The sequence below is a fragment of the Plectropomus leopardus genome, chromosome 14, assembly GCF_008729295.1.
Source record: "Plectropomus leopardus isolate mb chromosome 14, YSFRI_Pleo_2.0, whole genome shotgun sequence".
Classification (NCBI taxonomy): domain Eukaryota; kingdom Metazoa; phylum Chordata; class Actinopteri; order Perciformes; family Serranidae; genus Plectropomus; species Plectropomus leopardus.
Genome location: NC_056476.1, coordinates 3,228,826 through 3,248,697, shown reverse-complemented (window position 1 = coordinate 3,248,697; position 19,872 = coordinate 3,228,826). Strand labels below are relative to the sequence as shown.

The 19,872-nt window shown below is 37.6% G+C and overlaps 1 protein-coding gene across 5 annotated transcripts; it reads left to right on the top strand.

The window, feature by feature from the left end:
* Window positions 1-1,892: 1,892 nt before the first annotated feature.
* On the top strand, window positions 1,893-18,601 carry jade1 (jade family PHD finger 1). 5 transcript variants are annotated; one of them, XM_042501095.1, is made up of 11 exons: window positions 1,893-1,992; window positions 4,156-4,247; window positions 5,440-5,507; window positions 6,718-6,875; window positions 8,366-8,550; window positions 9,771-9,982; window positions 10,655-10,822; window positions 11,739-11,855; window positions 13,031-13,630; window positions 15,200-15,317; window positions 16,716-18,601. In XM_042501095.1, exons 2-11 carry the CDS (start codon window positions 4,196-4,198, stop codon window positions 17,804-17,806), a joined length of 2,769 nt encoding a protein of 922 aa, XP_042357029.1. In that variant the 5' UTR covers window positions 1,893-1,992; window positions 4,156-4,195; the 3' UTR covers window positions 17,807-18,601. The 5 variants fall into 5 exon arrangements, with proteins under 5 accessions (XP_042357029.1, XP_042357031.1, XP_042357032.1 ...); XM_042501097.1 differs by having other exon boundaries at window positions 1,898-1,992; window positions 4,115-4,247; XM_042501098.1 differs by lacking the exon at window positions 1,893-1,992 and adding an exon at window positions 2,163-2,218.
* The last annotated feature ends 1,271 nt before the right edge of the window (window positions 18,602-19,872 follow it).

Sequence of the window (19,872 nt, the reverse complement as noted above, 5' to 3'; positions counted from 1 at the left end):
TCTTATATTTATAATCCTGGCTTGGGTATTGTAGAGTTTTTTTCATGATTTTTACTTTTTAAGAAAAGTTTTTAAAAATATATATTTAGAATACCAACAAATCCCTCAATATTTTATTTAAAAAAAATACAGAAAAAGAGCCCAATAAAACATGCAGTTAAAGTGCGACATTTCCATTTAGTTTATGGAGTGATATAACTCCACTTAAAATCATCAGGAAGCGAGCACTGTGAAAATTAAATAATTAGTTCCATTTTTTCAGTTTTTGAATACCTACCTATTTTAATTTTTTTAAAATCTTTTTTAAGACAATAATATCAAAAGTAACAACAACACTGTTGTCAAGAACCATGTAAATATCCATAAAAAGAGAAACACCTGCCATGTTTATTATTTGAAACAATATATAATCAAATTTGTCCATTTTGCAAAGCATAAATCATTCCTCAGTCTTAGTAGAAAAGTCAGTATTTTCATCTCATGGATCACGTTTATGATTTAAAGTTAAGTATGTGCTGTAAGTGGATATTAATGCTTTTTGTTTATCTGTTTTTGAGAATTTAACACTCAGAGATGCAAATAATTCCAAAAACTTTTAAAAAACGCTGATTTCTCGAGCTGGAGAAACAGCTGTGTGTTGTGACGTTGTGTGACTGTGTGTTCAGGTTCCCTGCATGTAGATCCGACTCTGCAGGACAAACCTTCAGATTACCTCCATTAACTGGTGTTAAAAAGTTCTCATTTTCTTATTTTTGGTCTGTTAGTTGTGTGAGTTGAAGGAAAAATCACTGTAGTGCTGTTTAAAAGAACCTGTACTTAATTATGTATATTTGTTGCCTTTCAGAAAGAACTTCACATCATCTCACTTCTAAATATTTACTGAAAAACTCACATACTGAAAATATTCTACATGACAGCATAAGAGGAGCAGGAAACATTTTTTGTGTTTTGCATGTAAGTCATAGACGCGGTGTGAATGCAAAACATAAACATGTTTGATAGAAACACAAGAAAACCGTCTTTTTTGAATCAGCACACGGCTCTTTTTCCACATGTTGGCAGCATGCATCCTACAGATTAAATCAAACACATACATCTTATTTGTTTTCCGTCTTAGTAGTTTATTTTTATAAAAATGAATATCTAAAAGCTTGGCAAAAACATCTTCAGTCTTTTTTAAGTTACGTTTTGTTTTTGGTTTGTTTTTGTTGTTACTAATTTTCAGGTAATTTTCTTGTACCTTTGACTAATTCCATGCTAATTTTGGGTCTTCCTAAATTGCACAATGACTTCATCCGATGTTTTTGAAAGACAATTTAAAAATAGCAAATTAGTTGATCAGTTGATAAGGACTAAGAAGAACTAAATAAATAAATAATATATATATATATATATATATTTTTTTCTTCTTCTCACTGTCATTATGTATTTGACCATTTCCTTTATCTTTTCATTGTCTGTAATTAGTACTTTTTTCTGTTTTTGTATAATAATTTCTCTATTTCCTTTCTACATGTTCGAAATAAATAAATAAAATAATAATTATTGTTATCATTGTTATTATTAGTAGTATTATAATCACCATTATTATTTAACATATATTTTCAGTCCTAATCAACTTTTTTTTTTCAAAAACATTGTAAGAAGGCACTGAACAATTTAAGACATGACCCAAAAAATAGCAAGAAATAATAATAATAATAATAATAATAATAATAATAATAATAATAATAATAAATGTGCATGTGTTGCCACTGGAAATATTTCTTTTTTCCAGCATTATTCCTGTAGGAGCCGTTGCATTATTGTTCCCGGGGTGTCTGCTGCCCTCCAGCGGCGCAGAGGCGCAGCTGCAGCCGGGCAGGGTCCCCTCCTCCCCGGCCGCTCGCGCTGTGTTTGTGTATGTGGAATGCGGGTCAAGCGGAACTCACAGCCAAAACTGCGCTTCACTTCAGACCCAAAACACCGGCTTTCATCGGCCTGACGTGCTCTGTACGTACCGTCCAGCTTACTCTCAACTCTGCGTTAGTGTAAATTCATGTGCATATCGTCCAGAATGTTCTTAACGGGCTATTTGAGTTAATATTTCCAGTATGGTCGCACCAGCAGTCCGCTAGGAAAACGCGACATCGTCATTTAAAATGGCGCCAAAGATTAACCCCAGCCAGTGGGTCTGTGGTAACTGTGCCACTCTGTGCCCTGCTGGTTAGCATCACAGGTAGCACAACAACCATGTTTTATTAATAACTTCGCAGCGTTTATTAACGTGTTCACGCTGGTGTCAGGTAGTTTGTTTGAATCGATTATGACCCTTAACCTTTGACAGTTAGCTAGTCGGGGGTTGTTTGATAAGGGGGCGCCATAGAACGTTATCTTAGCAACATGCTAATGCTAAACCATATTACATACGGGTAGCAACAAGCTAACGAGCTAGCCTGCTAACCACCAGCGTTAGCTAAATTCAGCGCCGTGCCTGTAGAAAAACGTGCACATTGAGGCGTTTAAACATCCAGTGTCTGTTTCTCGTTTTGCAAAAATGATTAAGCTAAAGGGCGTTGCGGAATATTTTGAAATTTCTTATCACATTTCCACCCGGGGCGCCGGGTGTGGGTGGGCCCGCATGTTGCATAACGGCTGAAGGGGGGAGATTAGCTAGCCGGCTAACGTTAGCCAGCTAGCATTTGTAGTCTGATTAAAAAAAAAAATGCAACGCCGTGCAGTTTGACTTAAAATCAGCCGTGATCAAATCGTAAAAACACAAACGTGCATTGCCTGTGTTTTGCCATGTTGCCGGGGTAACCGTGAAAAACCAGCTGGTTTAGCTTGCTAGCTAACGTTAGCCGCTAGTTAGTTAGCCGCTTAGAAAAGGGGCGTCACACAAACCGTGGCTAGCCTGCTGTTAGCCTAGCCAGCCAAGTTTGGGTTAGCACCTTTCCTCTTCTGCACGCTGGCAGCAGCGGAGATATTTCCACCTGTCTGGTGTTTCTAGAGATCATGCTGATGTTTGTTCACGCCGCGAGCTGACTCATAGCACTTGTAAGGCGTTGTTTCCTGTCTGTGCTGCATGTGTTGTTCTTGTTGACATCGCTGAACAGTGAATGTACACATCGTTTAGCTGCCGGGTTGGTGTGCTGTCAGATCTGCAGGTGGCAAGTTTTTACTACTGTTTTGCTGTGATATCTACCTGTTTATGTGCAAGAAATTACATGTTAGTACAGAAGAGGTGTTGCAGATATTTCAAAGGATGGGCAAGGGGCTGCAGGGAGAGTTTCCTGAATGTTTGTGCAGAAATTAAACTGGAACATGAGGTGTTTTCAGCAGTGGCTGTCATGGGCATGCAATTACTCATTGTGTAACTAACTTGATGTCTAATAATGTTATTGTGCACCATCCTTGTGTCTTTCAACCCTTTGAAAAATAGGCTAAATTATCTTGATTTATTAAAAAAAAAGGAAATTACCTGAAATCCAAGGGGCGACCGATTAATGGTCTGGGGTCAATATTTGGAATTTTGCAAATTATCTGTATTGGTGTTTTATTTAAATGATCGCTGATAAAATTAATCAATTAAAAAGTGCAAAGAAAGTGTCAGCACACAAGTAATTTTTACTTTGTAAAACCTCAGGGAGCCATTTTTATTTATTAATTTTTCACTTAAATTTTCACATAACTTTATTAAAAAGAAGTCGCTGGGAACTTGCTTTCTATGTTGAAAGTTTCAGTTTTGATTGAACATTTTATAAAAGCTCTTAAACAAAGTTTTTTTGTTGGAGTTGTTATATTTCAGATTCTAAAATTTGACAGAAAGATTTAATTTTTATTGTAAATGCATATCGGTTCCAAATATCGATTATTGGTCTCATTAACTACTAAAAATCAGTATGGTATCAGCCTCCAAAAGCCAATGTTGGTCAACCCCTACTCAAAATGAGCAAAAAAACAATCAAATAAAAAACTTAAACCCTCTTAAACAAAGGGATAAAGTTGATGAATCACATATCACTTATGCCAGGGATGATTTAGACTGAAAATCTAACACTGTTTTGCACAATAATGTAACTTTTTGAGCCAGACTTTTTTCAGTCTTATTCCCAACCTGTTTTCTTTACCACAGCTGTATACTGTAACCTAACCTCCTGTCTCGTTTGTGTGAAGTGTCCCTACGTCGGAGCCCTGCAGACAGACAACGACGACGATGATGAAGAGAAGCAGGCACCTCAGCAGCAGTGATGACTCCGACAATGGAAGTAAGCAAAGTATTGTCTCTGCTGACTCACTCATACCGAGTCCAAATATAGACCTGAATGAGGCCAAGCAAAACTCTGCCACTATCCTCAATTTTCAGAAGTGAAAGTGTAAAACTGCAGAAGAAATGCCAAGTTTTATTCTTAAATATCACACATTTTGGCTCAAATTAAATCATCACATTTTTTTTTTATCTGTAAATGTCTGCCTTTTTTACAGTCAAGTGCATTTTCGTAGCCATTTATTTTTGGCTTTACAGATTCTTTGTCAGAGTAGTTGTCCTTGTTTTGCTGTCAGTGAACGTATACTCTGTTCAGGAAGGAAACTGAGAAAGAGAAAAGGGAGCAGCAGATGGACAAAAATTAAGGAAAAGAAAAAGAACGCCTACAGTCTGAGAGACAGGAGACAGAGTAGGGACACTTGGACCTTTAAAGACATCCTTGCAGGTCAGGCAGACAGGCTCAAATCTGACATCAGTGAACAACTTCAGAAACACTTCATTGTGTTTTATTCTCTACAAATTGTCAGAGGTCTGTGGTTTTACCACATCATATAAAATGATGAGGTAAGTTGTTAATCACAGAAAGCCAAAAATACGTTGATGTTTCCCTGTGAATGCTAACATCCAATCTGTCTAATGTGCCATCTGGTGTAAAAACAAACCTGAGCTCTTACTGGAAAATTTAGCTAAGGTCTGAATCAGCGTTTTGTGAGGTGAACAGTTAATTATTGAAATGATCCTTCTGGACTTTGCGGTCCCACATCTCATACAGGTAATTTCTACATGCAAAATTATTGCTGCTGCTTTCAATATTTTTTTATTTTGTTTATTATATTATATTAAATACATATATATTATATTTTATTTGTTTTTATTTTGGAAGATTTTACGGCCTTTAAGACCACTTTGAGAGAAAACAGGAAAATGGGGATGCCACCCAGCGCCCCTGTTTTCAGTCATTTTATAATAAGCCCAAAGACAATTTAGTAAATAGTGTAGAAATGAAACTGAAAACAGAAAATGGCAGTTTCTCCATTTTGACTGTACAAATGAGCCACACGTACATTGTTTGAAATTTCCCCTTGGGGGGGAAATCCATGCGTTTTTGGGCATATGAAGTTGTTCATTAAAGCAGCAGAAACAGACAGAGAAAAAAATGAGACGTTTAACATCCTGTTGTGTTTCTCCTCCAGGTAATTCTACCTGCTGGTCCCAACATTCATCACAGCCGAGGAGAGGGACTGGGCAGAAACCCTCAGAGGTACGTGCGTCTAAACTAGTTCATCATTTGTTGTCGTTCCTCTACTCTGCTGTCATGTTAAGGACTTCAACTAACAATTATTTTCATTAACAATGAATCTGCTTGTTATTTTCATGATTAATGGATTATCTGTTTAGTTAATGAATGTAAAAACTCTTAAAAATATATATATTTTTAAAATGCTCATCACAATTTACCAGAACCCAAAGGGACGTCTTCAAAATTCTTCTTTTCTCCAAGAAGTGGCCAAAACCTCCAAAACTTGTTTCAGAAATGCTTTTAGATTCATTTCAGCCGTCAGCGTCCACACACATTTTCTTTAGGAAATGCATTTTGTAGTTTCCTTTTAGTCACTAGTCATTGCAGCTCTAGTCATGTTTTTATTCAAAGTTGTATTTATTTTTTTATTTATTGGATATTTGGAGGAAAAAAAACATCAAAAACATAAACATTTTAGTAAAAAATAATGTGCTAATTTAAAGAAGTAATTGAAACTACAAACATATTTTTTAAAACATCCCTTTATTTTTTACATTAAATGATGCAATCTTACATGCCGTACACTGGGTACTTGGGACAGCAACATAACTGCTTTTATCTATTGTACAGTCTGTGGACTTGGTCCCTGCAGGCCACTGTACACCCTCTGACCGAGAGCCAATCAGATCAAAACAAAACAATGACTCAGGCCTAAACTGGATCCTGATTGGTTGGTTCCTCTCTGGCTGTCTGTGGACAACGTGGTAGTTTTTTTCAAGCCTGTGCAAACACTGATATAAAGTATCTCTGTAGAGAAAAAACATGTTTGTGAGTGTTTTGGTTCTAAAAGATATTGTTGGCACAAATTGAACAGTTAACAAGTCCTCTTCAGATGAGCCAAAAATGTAATTTTGGACTATGATTCTGCACTTTATAAAGCTTTTATGAGCTTGAGGATGACCAGATGAAATAATTAATCCTAATATATCAGTATTTTGGAAGCCTTAATGTGGCTTTACTGTATTATATTGTGATGTCTCCTCGTACTTCACTCTTGAATATTTGCACAGAAGATGCAGAGAATTCGTATAATAAACAACAGCATGTTTATTCGTCTGACGGCTGTAAACGTCAAACAAGAAAAACAATCTTTTCTCCTCTACAGGTTGTAATGATTCACTGTTGTAAAAGTGCTTATGATGAAGCGTACTGACTTGTTTTCATGCTGCAGGTTTTCAGGACCGACCTGATCACCGCCATGAAGGTGCATGATTCGTACCAGCTGAACCCCGAGGACTACTACGTCCTCGCCGACCCGTGGAGGCAAGAGTGGGAGAAGGGCGTCCAGGTTCCCGTCAGCCCCCAGTCCATCCCACAGCCCGTCGCCAGGTAGGACAAAAACAAAAGAGCGCTTTGAGTTACGTTTGATCCTGTATCGTCCTTGAGCGGGAATACTCTTAAAACTGGGACGTCACTGCTTGTTTGGAGGCGGCTGCTTGTATAAAAAGGGGCTTTTAGAGCCTTTTTTGTTTTAATGTTATCTGACGCGCTCAAAATCAGATACCTTGGTATCCAATAAAAAGCAGAAAGGTTGAAAAACAAAAACAGTATATACTGGAGCTGCATGATAATAGCCAAAGTAATAAGCTTAATTATTTTGATCAATCTTGAGATCACGACTGTTTATCCAAATTATTTATTGTTTTTTTCAGAGACAAAATACTGTCACAACAGACACTGCCTTCACCTCCCTTTTTTACTACATTCCTGCGAATTATTAGATCTTTGCATCAAAATAAGACCGGTCTTCATTTACCGTGTTTTTCTGAAAACAAAATATAGAAAAGAAAAATTGGGTTTTAAAAAAAAAAAAAGAAAAGTGTATGTGCAAAGGCATGATTTAAATAAACATATTTAGAAATAAATATAAATTAAATTGTATATTAAGAGCGCTGCGTTCTTTTTCACCTCGTGCAATATTCCTTCTAATCAACAAATCTTTTCATTTGCACAGAAAAAAAGTCTAATGCACTCTGTGCATATTGTTATTGTTCTCTTCTGTGTTCAAACAACAGATGATTTTAATTTTGCCCGTCTGCAGTGGCAGCATTAAGTCAAGTTTATTATGGGCTGCTGCTACTGCTGCTGCAGGATGCACACAGCAGAGTGACAGCTCTTCAGAAGTGGAAGCTGGCTTTTAAGTAAACCCTTGATTTTATATGCAGCAGAGTTTGCATTTTAAACATCAGTGTTCAATCAATTATGGGGAGGCCAAAATCAGGATCATGATTAATATGCAATTAATTGTGCAGCCCTAGTTAGTACATGAATCAAACAGATGTATATTTAAAAAGGCATGTGGCAGTCAGGCTATAAAATTGGCACCATCTGCTAACATGTGCTTGTAAAATATGCGTGTGGCTGGTAATTTCACTCAACAGACATAAACAATGGTTATCTATCAAGTGGCTTGATTATTTATCAGCCATTTGTCTTGTGGAAAAAAAGTTAATTTTTCACACCGTTTCCCGTGGCTCACATTATTTTATCCACCAAAGGAAAATTTAAACTTTCGTTTGCATCTTTCAGGTGATATTTTTACACCTTTGTATCAGATTACAGCGTTTAAAATCCTTAAAATGCTCAGTTATTCATGACTCAAGCAGGACCCACAGCTGTGAGGGAAAGATGCTTTTTATGTATAATCATGGTCACATTTGCTGTTCGATTGATCTATAATGTAAAAAAAAAAAAATCTTTTGCCTGCAATGAACTCCACATATTTGTCCAGAGAATACGTACATAGAAAATGCGAGGATGCGTAATTTAAATTAACGTGCTGTAAATGCTCTAAATTGTGTCCTGACTGTGCTGTGCAGGGTTTTGGCTGAGAAAGGGAAGGAGGTCATGTTCGTCAGGCCAAAGAAGTTGATCCGGACATCAGGTGCCGAGGCGCTGGGCTACGTGGACATCCGGACGCTGGCGGAGGGAATGTGTCGCTACGACCTGAATGAGGAGGACGTGGCCTGGCTGCAGATCGCCAACGAGGAGTTTGCAGAGATGGGTGAGTCACAGAACAGATGTTTCGATCAATCAGTCAGTCAGACTTTTATTTGTTTAGCACTTTTCAAACACACAAACTGTAACACAAAGTGCGTCACACAATAAAACAAGACTTCTTTCTTAAATATTTATATCTTTGGACTTTGAGCAATTTGGTTTGATTTCTTTTAAAACGTGGGGAGAAAAGGCAATGAAGAAACAGATGTTCTGCAAACTGCAAAAAATAGTTGAAGGTGACCTGAAAATAAGCCCCAAAAAATAGACAGAGAAGAGAGAGAAAATTATTAAATAATGGGAAAAATATGAAGAAAAATGTATTGTTATTATTACTATTAATATTATTATATATATTTAAAGTTAGGTTATGAGAGAAAATATTTCTTATTATTTATTTTTATGTTATTATTATTCTTTTATTTTAGCTTTTTTTTCATTTCATTTCTTCTTTTTGTTCTTTTACTTTTTTCTTGTAATGTTTCTCTAATTTAAAATTTTGGGACATTCCTTGATTGTCACCTTTTCGTGTTTTTGAAAGAAATTAAGCCAGTTTGCTCAAGTTTTAAGGGGTTAAATTGTCACTGTTTACTGAGCTCGACGCTTCTTTTGGGAAAACAAATCGGGGAATTTCTCTGGAACCAAAGTAAAGGCTGAAAGTATTAGATCTACTTTCATTATCGTTTTTGGTTTACAGTCAGAAAACGTCATCAGGTCTGCAAACAAAAGCATTCATGATTCCTGCGTGTTATCCTGTTTATCTTTCCCGTCCAAACAGCCTCTCAGCTTCACTCCATCCTCTCCTCGAGCTGGAGTCTGTTTAGATCCGAGTTTGGGTTCACAGGGTTTCTGAGCCGAGCTTTTATCCTGATTTATTTTAGGCTGCTCATGTTGCTTAAACCACATCTTTGTGTAGATGCATGTTGTTGTCTAAGGTTGACTTCTGTCTGTGTCGTGTTTTTGGTTAGATGACTCACAGAGTGAACTTCATAGTTAAACCTTTTAATTTGTGTGTCGTCACTGTTGGATAAAATAGGGATTACTCCAAAATGTCGACCAATTAGGCAGAAATAAATTAGTTTGTTCACGGTGACTTTTCAGTTAAAGTCGACATGTTTTAAATATATATAATGTTTTTTTTTATAAATGCCTCAGGTCACAGATTGAAATGTGGAGGATTTTTGTGACAAACAAATTGGGAAAACGTTTTACTCTTTACTTTTCCAGCCATGCCGCTGCTGGACGAGATCACCATGGAGCGGGTGATCGAAGAGTTTGAGCGATGCTGCCACGAAAACATGACGCACGCCATGGAGACGGAGGAGGGGCTCGGCATCGAGTATGACGAGGACGTGGTGTGTGACGTCTGCCAGTCACCTGATGGGGAGGACAACAATGAGATGGTGTTCTGCGACAAGTGTAATATCTGCGTTCACCAGGTCAGAGGTCAACTCGAGACAAAATACTAATATTTGAAGAAAAAACCTGATAAAATACTTTTATGAAACAGTGATGTGGGAATAAAATTTGTAAATTTACACCCCATCGTGATATATTAATTAGAGTTGTACACTTTATTAGAACACGAGTTTAAGCATCTGTCTAATTATAATTAATTAATAAATGAAAATATAAGAATATCAGCCAAATATCTGAAAAGTAAACCAAAAGATTTGACCCTTTTTCTTTCATTTTTCTTTCAGTTTTCAGCTGTGAGAACAATGAAAATGCAACTTTAGCTCTGCTTATAAATTCACAGAAAATAAGAAAAAACTAATAATATAAATTAAATGAAATACTTTGTCGGCTTTTTATTTCCACTAAACATAACTTTAGACACCATCAAAAATATTGACTTTACATGAGACAGATTTCTTGGTGGTAATGAAGCAAAAATGAATGCGTCTCATGTTAGCTGCCAGATCAGATGTCGCTGTGATTTAATCTGACACACACACACACACACACACACACACACACACACACACACACACACACACACACACACACACACAAAAAAACTCTCCCCGTGTCTTGATTTGTTGCTGCTGTATCGATATCTGCTTGCCGCCTCGAAGCTGAGTCTCCCTCTCGCTTGCGTCTCTCACCAGGCGTGTTACGGCATCCAGAAAGTCCCGAAGGGCAGCTGGCTGTGCCGGATCTGCGCCCTCGGCATCCTGCCAAAGTGCCAGTTGTGTCCTAAGAAGGGAGGAGCCATGAAGCCGACCCGAAGTGGAACCAAGTGGGTCCACGTCAGCTGTGCCTTGTGGATTCCAGAGGTGAAAAATAAAATCTACCCACTTATAGCCTGTTTTTTGTCCTGCAAGTTTATTATAACAAATAATTGTTTTTTTGTGTTTTTTTTTAACACTTTTAGTCTTTCTTCCATTTTACTCTTTCCGTGTTTCACACGTACTTTGTAAGTCTTAAATATGTCAGAAAAGAGTAAATTTATCCGTCTTTGTTCATACAGTAATGGAAAACCTTGAAGTCATGGAGTTTGCAAATAGCAATTCCAGTTAGTGTAATGCACTCTTTGCATAAGGTTTTTTTTCTCTCCTGTGTCCAACATGAATTTCATTTTGCCTGTCCCAATTGGAAAATGTTTTTTAAGCTAAATATACCCTGAATATTTTGGAAAAGTGGTTGAATTTGTTTCACAAGTCTGTATGATAACACATGATGTGTTCAAGGACCGTTGACAATTGTAAAATCCAACATCAATGTCTATTTTTACAATTTCTGACTATGATAAATGTTGTAATTTTGAGTTATTTTTAAAGAATACTTGCCATCCAAACCTGCAAATCCTCAACATTTTTAAAACTGCCCAGAGTTTTTAAAGAAAAGAAAAAAAATCACCAAGTTTTTTCCTTTAAAAATCACCACAAATTTTGTAAGACCAAAAAAAAGCCAAACATTTTTAAAGAAAAAAAATCTCAAATGTTTCTTTAAAAAAAATTCCAGTTCTTTTATCCTTTTTAGTCATGTTTTAGTTATTAATTAGATCAAACACCATGAAAAACTTTTTTTTCATTTATTCGTTTTAGAGCATCAATTGCTGAAGATTTCTGAGCATGTGCTGGAGATCTGAGTGCATTCATACATTTGTTGATGATGTGTTTGCATTTCTAAATGAGTTGACACCAACATTTGAACCACATTTGACACATTATGTGTTCATGTGTTTTGCAGGTGAGCATCGGGAATCCAGAGAAGATGGAGCCGATCACCAACGTGTCGCACATCCCCAGCAACAGATGGGCTCTGATCTGCTGCCTGTGCAAAGAGAAGACCGGAGCGTGCATACAGGTAGAGTCACACCTCGCATTCCAACACCGCGACGCAGAAACAAAAAGACGTTTAATGAGACGTGAAAAGCAACGCGTGACGCAGCGTGTTATAATATTTCAGTCAGCAGCTGGAGATATAGTCGGGGTGGTGGCGAGTGATGTTTTCTCTGCTTTTTACAAGTGTGGGAAATTAAATTGTAAAGATTTCTCAGATCAGGAGGTCGTTTTAATGATTAATTTTTGTCTATTTAGAGTTGGTTGTATTTCGTGTTTTAATAATTCTAATACATGGGAATAACAGCTTAAAATTAAAACCATCAGTTAATTATTTTGCTGTTGTGTAACAAAAGTCCTACACAAATGTGTATAAATGGGATACAATTTCAATTTTAATTGCAATCATGACTTGTAGCTGGATGTTAGTTTATAGCAGTGCCAAAGCTACATAAATAATTCCCAGTACAGATACCAAAATTATTCTAATCAATACTGCTGAATATTGACACATTTTTGTCCAGATCTTTTTTTAAATTCGACACATTAAATTCAAATGTGGTTGAAGTTATATTTAAAAAGCCATACATTTGTACAGTTCTTATATTAAATATAATTAGAAGAATTTGGTGACAGTTTCAAATACTACTACTCTTAGTACTACTACCACTACTACCAATAATAATATTAATAATAAACTTTATACGGCAATTTTTCAAACTAATTTCACAAACTGCTCTGAAAAAAACTGGATTAAGACATTTCATCAACTTTAATGAGACAAGTATATTCAGACAATTAAAATAATACAAAAATAAAATACATACACATACTTTAACAGTATTTAAAAAATTTGACCCAAGTACAAAGACAAGTGATATACAAGTGATCACAGTGTTTTTACAAGAAACCAACACACTTAACTGGAAATAATACAATACTTGTGCCATCAGACAACAAATCAAACTGACTTTAAAATGTCAATACCAATCAAACTCATCAAAGAGATGGCTAAATATTTTAAGAGGAATTTTTTATTATTATTTTTTTAATTTTCTGAGCCATTTCACTGCCATCCAGAGAGGTTCCAACATTTGCTTTGTGCATTTGGTTAAGAGACTTTTACAGACGTTCAGTGCACATTAGATTAGTTTGTCATGTGGTACTGTAAGAGTTAAATGTTAATGTTTGCTGCTGTAGTGCTCAGCGAAAAACTGCCGGACTGCCTTCCATGTGACATGCGGCCTCCACGCCAGCCTTGAAATGAACACCATCCTCACCGAGGAGGACGAGGTCAAGTTTAAGTCCTATTGCCCCAAACACTCTGGGCTCGAGGGCGAGGAGTCCAGGGAACGAGACTCGGGAGGCGAGGAGGAGAAGGAGAGCGCCAGAGATAAGAAGGGAAAGAGGAGAGGCAGGGTGAGAGGGGAGGAAGACGCCGTCTCCTCCTCGTCTTCTTACGTGGCTCCTCAGCTCTTAGACAGAGCGCCCAGCGATCTGGAGGCGCTCACTAGCCGCCAAGAGGAGAAGAGGGTCAGCCTCCGCAAGCTTAAGCTGCAGGAGATGGAGGAGGAGTTTTACCAGTTTGTGGACGTGGAGGAGGTGGCGAGTCACTTGAAGCTGCCGCCGGAGGTGGTGGACTTCCTGTATCAGTACTGGAAACTTAAACGCAAAGCCAACTTCAACCAGCCGCTCCTCACGCCAAAGAAGGACGAGGAGGACAGCCTGGCACGCCGCGAGCACGAGGTGCTGCTGCGACGCCTACAGCTCTTCACACACCTCCGTCAGGACCTGGAGAGGGTAGGTCTCTACTTCAGCCGTCACAAAGTCCAGAGAGCAGCAAAGAGGAGAAGGAGGGAATGAGCAAAGAAGCAGTTTAAGTAAATTTAAATAAAGTTTGACTGCAGCAGAAAAGTTTGTTTTTTTATAGATAAGATTTACTCACATGATAGAGCAGTAAAAAAAGACAGGAAACAACTATTTCAAACATCATAAATTAAAATATTATGCTTATGGTCAGTGCTACTGAGGATGTGACGTTGCTGTTTCCCTATTGGCCGTCGTTCTTTCTTTCAAAATAAATAGGAGCGGACACAGTAGACAGACTGACAGACTGACCGCCATCTGCGGTCGTTATGTCGGTTTTGGATAGAGGAGAGAGAGCATCACCCCATCAGTTTGTTTGAGGAACAGCTGTGTCTGTAAGACACGAGCATTGCATTTATTTAAACGTTAGTTGCAGAGCAGGTGGCGCTGTTATAAAGAGAAGAGAAAAAAAAGCTCAAAATCCATTTCATATCATCAAGACCATCAAAAGTATATATCATATATAGTATTCTACACTGTTCCTTGTGTAAATAACTAACTTTCTGTGAAAACATATTTATTTCTATCATAAAAAAACAACAAATAAACAAACTCCCGTGCCTGTGGTCAAGATCAGACAGGCCTTAGACCATATACGTTGTGCAAATATAATTATTGCAGTCGTGCAAATCCCTTTTAAGACCTAAAGGGGCCCTATTGTGCTCATTTTTAGGATCATATTTGTATTTTGGGGTTCTACTAGAAAAACATGTGTCTCATACTGCCCTTTACTGCAGCTCCTCTGTCTGAAACTGTCTGTCTATATGTTGCACATCATATGACCTATAAATGCGAAAAAAGTATTTCCATTGCAGCTTTGCGAAATATGGCTTTTTCGAATTGCCTGAAATACCACCTCATGCGAGCGCAATAAACGTTTTGTGATAAACGGGTGAATTTTGTTTTCGCAATTTGCGCAATTTGAGTGTCAATGGAAACCCGCCGAGAACTGTTTCAGTCAGCTGAGGAGCAGAAAGAGTTCCCTTTGGCTTAAACTTTGGGCTTTATTACTTGGAGACCTTTAATAAGCACAAAAATGCTACCCAGAGCATAATAGGGCCCCTTTAAGAAAGTAAAGTGACTTGTTTAAAGACTCATAACAGAGCATGTATTATACATGAAATAAATACAGGTAAAATACTACAATATGCAGACATATATTAAAGTGTACACAATATATTACTACATAATATGTGTGTAATAGGATTACAATGGAACATAATATGGTGAAATCTAAAATAGGGCTGCATAATGATTTAGTTTAATCTTTTAGACTTGAAAATGTTAGAAAGTAATGAAAAATGACCGACCTTTCAAACAAGCGATGTAAACACTTTAATCACTGTCAGTTCTGGTTCAGATACTCACTTTACGTGGAGGCATATAACAGAGAGAAGCAGCAAATCAGCACATTTTAGGCAGGAATCAGTATGAACATCAGTGTCTTAAGATGTTGATGTAAGCTCATGAGAGTCTGAAGAACCTGCTGCTGTTGCTCCTCAGGTCCGTAATCTGACCTACATGGTGACTCGGAGGGAGAAGATGAAGCGCTCGCTGTGGAGAATCCAGGAGCAGATCTTCCAGCACCAAGTTCAACTTCTCGACCACGAGCTGCTCTCAGGTAAAACCCGAAAGACGAGAACAAGCTGATTTATTTCATTTTGTTTTTAAGAATCTCGCTAAAAGTTAGAAACTCCGTGCAGCCAATTCTGTTACGTGCAAATTTACAGTTTCTTTCATTAATGTTGGGAACGTAGGAAGTAAAACCAAGTTTTTATACGTAACTTTGCTATTTCCATTTAATGTAACTCTATACCTATACTCTATGAAATTTTAAAAAGCAGTATTTGCACTTTTTACTACACCACATCAAAACTTTTCAAAACACATCACATTTTTTTCTGCCATGACACATGCTACATGCTATACTATTACTTGTTCATGCTATTTTACGTGACATATACCACGCATATTTTATCTTATCATTATTTTAGACAACATACGTAACTATGACTTTTTTGTTCAGTTTTGGACAACATACTATACTGTGACGTTTTTGTGCCATTTTGGGTCATTTTTGATGACATACTATACTATGACTTTTTATGCTACTTTGGACAACATGCTGTACTATGACATTTTTATGATATTTTGGACAACACACCTTACTATGACATTTTTAGATTGTTTTTGATGCCATACTATACTTTTAGTTTTTCTTAATACTATTTGCGCAGACGTACTATACCGTGACATTTCTATGCGTTTTTACATACTCTACCAGGATTTTTTAAATTATATGTTGGACAACACTTTTCTATGACATTTTTCTATTTTTGTCAACATGTACTATACTATGACTTTAATGCCATTTTTGACGACAAACTATACTGTGATTTTTTTAGGCTTTTTTGGCCGACCCGCTGCTATTATCAGCTTTTCTTTATACTATTTTGGAAGAAATACTATAATTTTTTCACTTTATACCATTACTTTTTTTTATGCAGTTTGAATGTCATACAGTAGTTTGGCTTTTTTATGCCATTTTGGAAAAAAAAAATATGACATTTTGAAAAATATTTGATATTTTTGACATACTTTTATTTAACTTTTTAAGTTAAATCTTCATGACATACATAACTTTGAAATTTCAGTGAAATTTACCTGACATTATGTACTAAGACATGTTTTTATTTTTATGGCATAATATAATACAGCATGTTTATGGCGTACTTCACTATGGCATACTGTTAAATATTGTGATATTTTTATGGCACACTATATTATGACTTTTTCTGAGATATGCAGTGCCTTTTTTATAGTGTATTTCACTCAGAATTTAATCTATTTGGTCTGATAACACTTGGAGGTGTGAGTTAGCTGCAGGATGAGTCATTTTATCTTTATTTAAGTTAGCGGGGGTTTAAACGGGAAGCGTGGTGGTCCCCCTCCAGTGGATAATCTGAAAATATTTCCCTGATTTCGTCCTGAATCTGTCGCTCAATTGTCTGTGTTACAGGTGATCCCTCAGCAAAGGATTTGGAGAAGCTCTTCTCTCTGGGCTGGTTATCCTCTCAGGGCTCCCAGTCTCGCTCCTCCTGGAGCCACTCGGGACTGAAAACCAAACGAGGGTCTTCAAAGCAGGAAAAAAGAAAAAGCGGAGACAGAAAAAGCTTCTCGGACTACCAGCACACTCACAAGAAAGACAATCTGAGTATACCACTGGAGACGAAGGATAGTAAATTCCCCAGAATCAAAGAGTCGGAGACTGCTGAGGACACAAGCAACGCCAAAATCCAGAACTCTGCGCTCAGCCCGGAGGCTCAGTTCCCAAAACTTCAGAAGCCAGAAGTCGTTCAGGAAATGATCGCTGTCAAACTGCACAAACTCGAGAACAGGAAGGGCCCTAGGAGGGAGGCCCCTGCGTCCGAACACGAGACACTGGTCAGACGGAAACGAGACAGCGACCACGAACAAGAGGAGAGGAGGAGGAAGAGGAGGAGCGATGTGACGGAGAGCTTTCCCAGCCACGGGAAGAACAGGTTCGGTTCAAAACACCTGGAGAAAACCGTGTCCATCAGGCTGGTCGACATCAGGAGCTCTGACACTGACGACTACTTTGCCGACGAAGGAATGACCAAAAGAAGCCCCGACACCGTTGATGTGACGACCAACACTAAAGTCAACAGAGCCAGCGAGGTGTCAGACGCCGCCGCCGGCACCAAAGCTAACGGCTGGCTGAAGAAAGCTCAGGCGAACGGCTCACACACAACCAGCAGACATGTGGGAGGACACCTGAGGAGCTGGGGCAAGTTCAGGATCCCCAAGAGGAGCGAGAGACCTCCGGTGGCGACGACGAAGGAACAACAGGAGGCGGAGCACCGCAAGGCGCTGCTGAGGCCGCTGACCAACACGCCTGAGCCGTCGTACCCCAGGACCAGACACCGCACGGGGACGGAGAATGACGGATACGCCTCCGACTCCAAACCGGGCGATGACGAGATGGATCCCTGCTTGAAACGATGCCACTCCCACCAGCTGAGGGGCGACTCGTCTCTCAGTCGCCGTTACGGGTCTGACATCATCCGCCGAGGCGTGCTGGCGTCCTGATGGCGGAGCAACACTTGGAAAATAAGCTGCACTGTGTACGTTGGAAGAGAAAGACGGTCGCTCTTTGTACCTTTTATTTTTCTCGATGAATCATTTAAATGCCTAGATTAAAAAAACAGAGCTGATATTTATTTTTTATTTGTAACATATGTAAATCTGGGAAATATTTTACTTTATTTTGAGCTAGTTTTTCGTTTTTTCTTTCTTAAAAGTAGAAAGATGTCAAGTTGCCACTTAAACGCTTGCTCAGATACTTACAAGCAAAAGCATCAACGAAGGAAAAGTTGTGATTGTTGCTTGGGACCATAAGCTTGCAATGTCATTTTTTTTGAGATAGTATTAAACTCAGTTGCACTTAGTTGAAAACGCTGACAGATAATAATCTTGTCAGAAAAATAGTACTTAGGTCTTTTTTATTACGCTTCATTGGACGTTAACATCTACAAACAGGAAGTCAAACTGCCCTTTTATCGCTATTTAAAATCCAGCTGTCATCATTTCTTCCAAACATTGCGAACCACACACAAAAGGAAGTAAGAAGACATGTTATTTGTCATCAGCACTTAAGTGTAACCGAACTGCGATCGTATCGTATCCATCATGTGCCTAACTTTTATTTGAAGCATTTGCACTACGAGAGGACGGCACAGGTGTGAGGTATGAGTAGAGTTATTTTTACACTGAAAAATTAAGAAAGTGTTTTGTACCCTCGGCCGCTGCTGTACTACTGTTATGCAAAATGAAACTTGTTTTTGTCTTTGTCTTAAAGAGGAATAAAAACTCTGAAGGACAAGAGAGAATTTGTTTGATTGATTTGTAACTTTTCAACCTTTTTGACTAAAACGCCAAATGTTATTCTTTGCTGTTGATACTATGATGCATTTTATGACGAACTATACAATGATTTTTTTTATTACGACGTTACTATGGCGTTTTGGTGCTATTTTGGTCAACTTACCTTATTATGAGTTTTTTAATGCTATTTCAGACGATCATCTTCTCATTTTCTTTTGATGACATTCTATACCATGAGGTTTTGGTGACTTAACATATTTTGACATTTTTTGCCATACTGTAGTATGGCATTTTTGGTCGTTTTTGTACATGCTATATTGTAATGTTTTGTGCAGTTTCTGCAACATTTTATGCTATGATGTCTCTTGACAAACTTTTTAAGGTGTTTTCAGCTGTTTTTGGGACATAATTTTTTGACATTTTTCACCATACTATGGTATGGGTTATTTTGGTTGTTTTTTCACATCATATTATGGTGTTTTTGACTGTTTTTGCAACATTCTATGTCACGGCGTGTTTCGGCACGCTATTGTATGCAGTTTTCAGTTGTTTTCAAGTGGTTTCAGAAAATGTCATTTTTTGACTTTTTCGTCATACTATAGCCTTGCTTTTTGGGTCATTTTTTCAACATGCAAAATTAAGGTGTTTTCAGCCTTTATTGAAAATTTCTATGCTATGGCGTATTTCGGCACGCTTTTGTATGCAGTTTTCAGTTGTTTTTACATGTTTTTGGAAAATGTCATTTTTGACTTTTTCGCCATACTATAGCCTTGACTTTTGTGTCATTTTTTCAACATGCAAAATTGAGGTGTTTTCGGCAATTTTTGAAAAATTCTATGCTATGGCGTGTTACGCCACGCTATTTTGTGCAGTTTTCAGTTGTTTTCAGGCGTTTTTGGAAAATGTCGTTTTTTGACTTTTTCGCCATACTATAGCCTTGCTTCTTGGGTCATTTTTTCAGCATGCAAAATTAAGGTGTTTTTGACAGTTTTTGAAAATTTCTGTGCTATGGCGTGTTTTGGCAAGCTATTTTATGCAGTTTTCAGTTGTTTTCAGGTGTTTTTGGAAAATGTCATTTTTTTACTTTTTCGCCATACTATAGCCTTGCTTTTTGGGTCATTTTTTCAACATGCCNTATGGCGTGTTTTGGCAAGCTATTTTATGCAGTTTTCAGTTGTTTTCAGGTGTTTTTGGAAAATGTCATTTTTTTACTTTTTCGCCATACTATAGCCTTGCTTTTTGGGTCATTTTTTCAACATGCAAAATTAAGG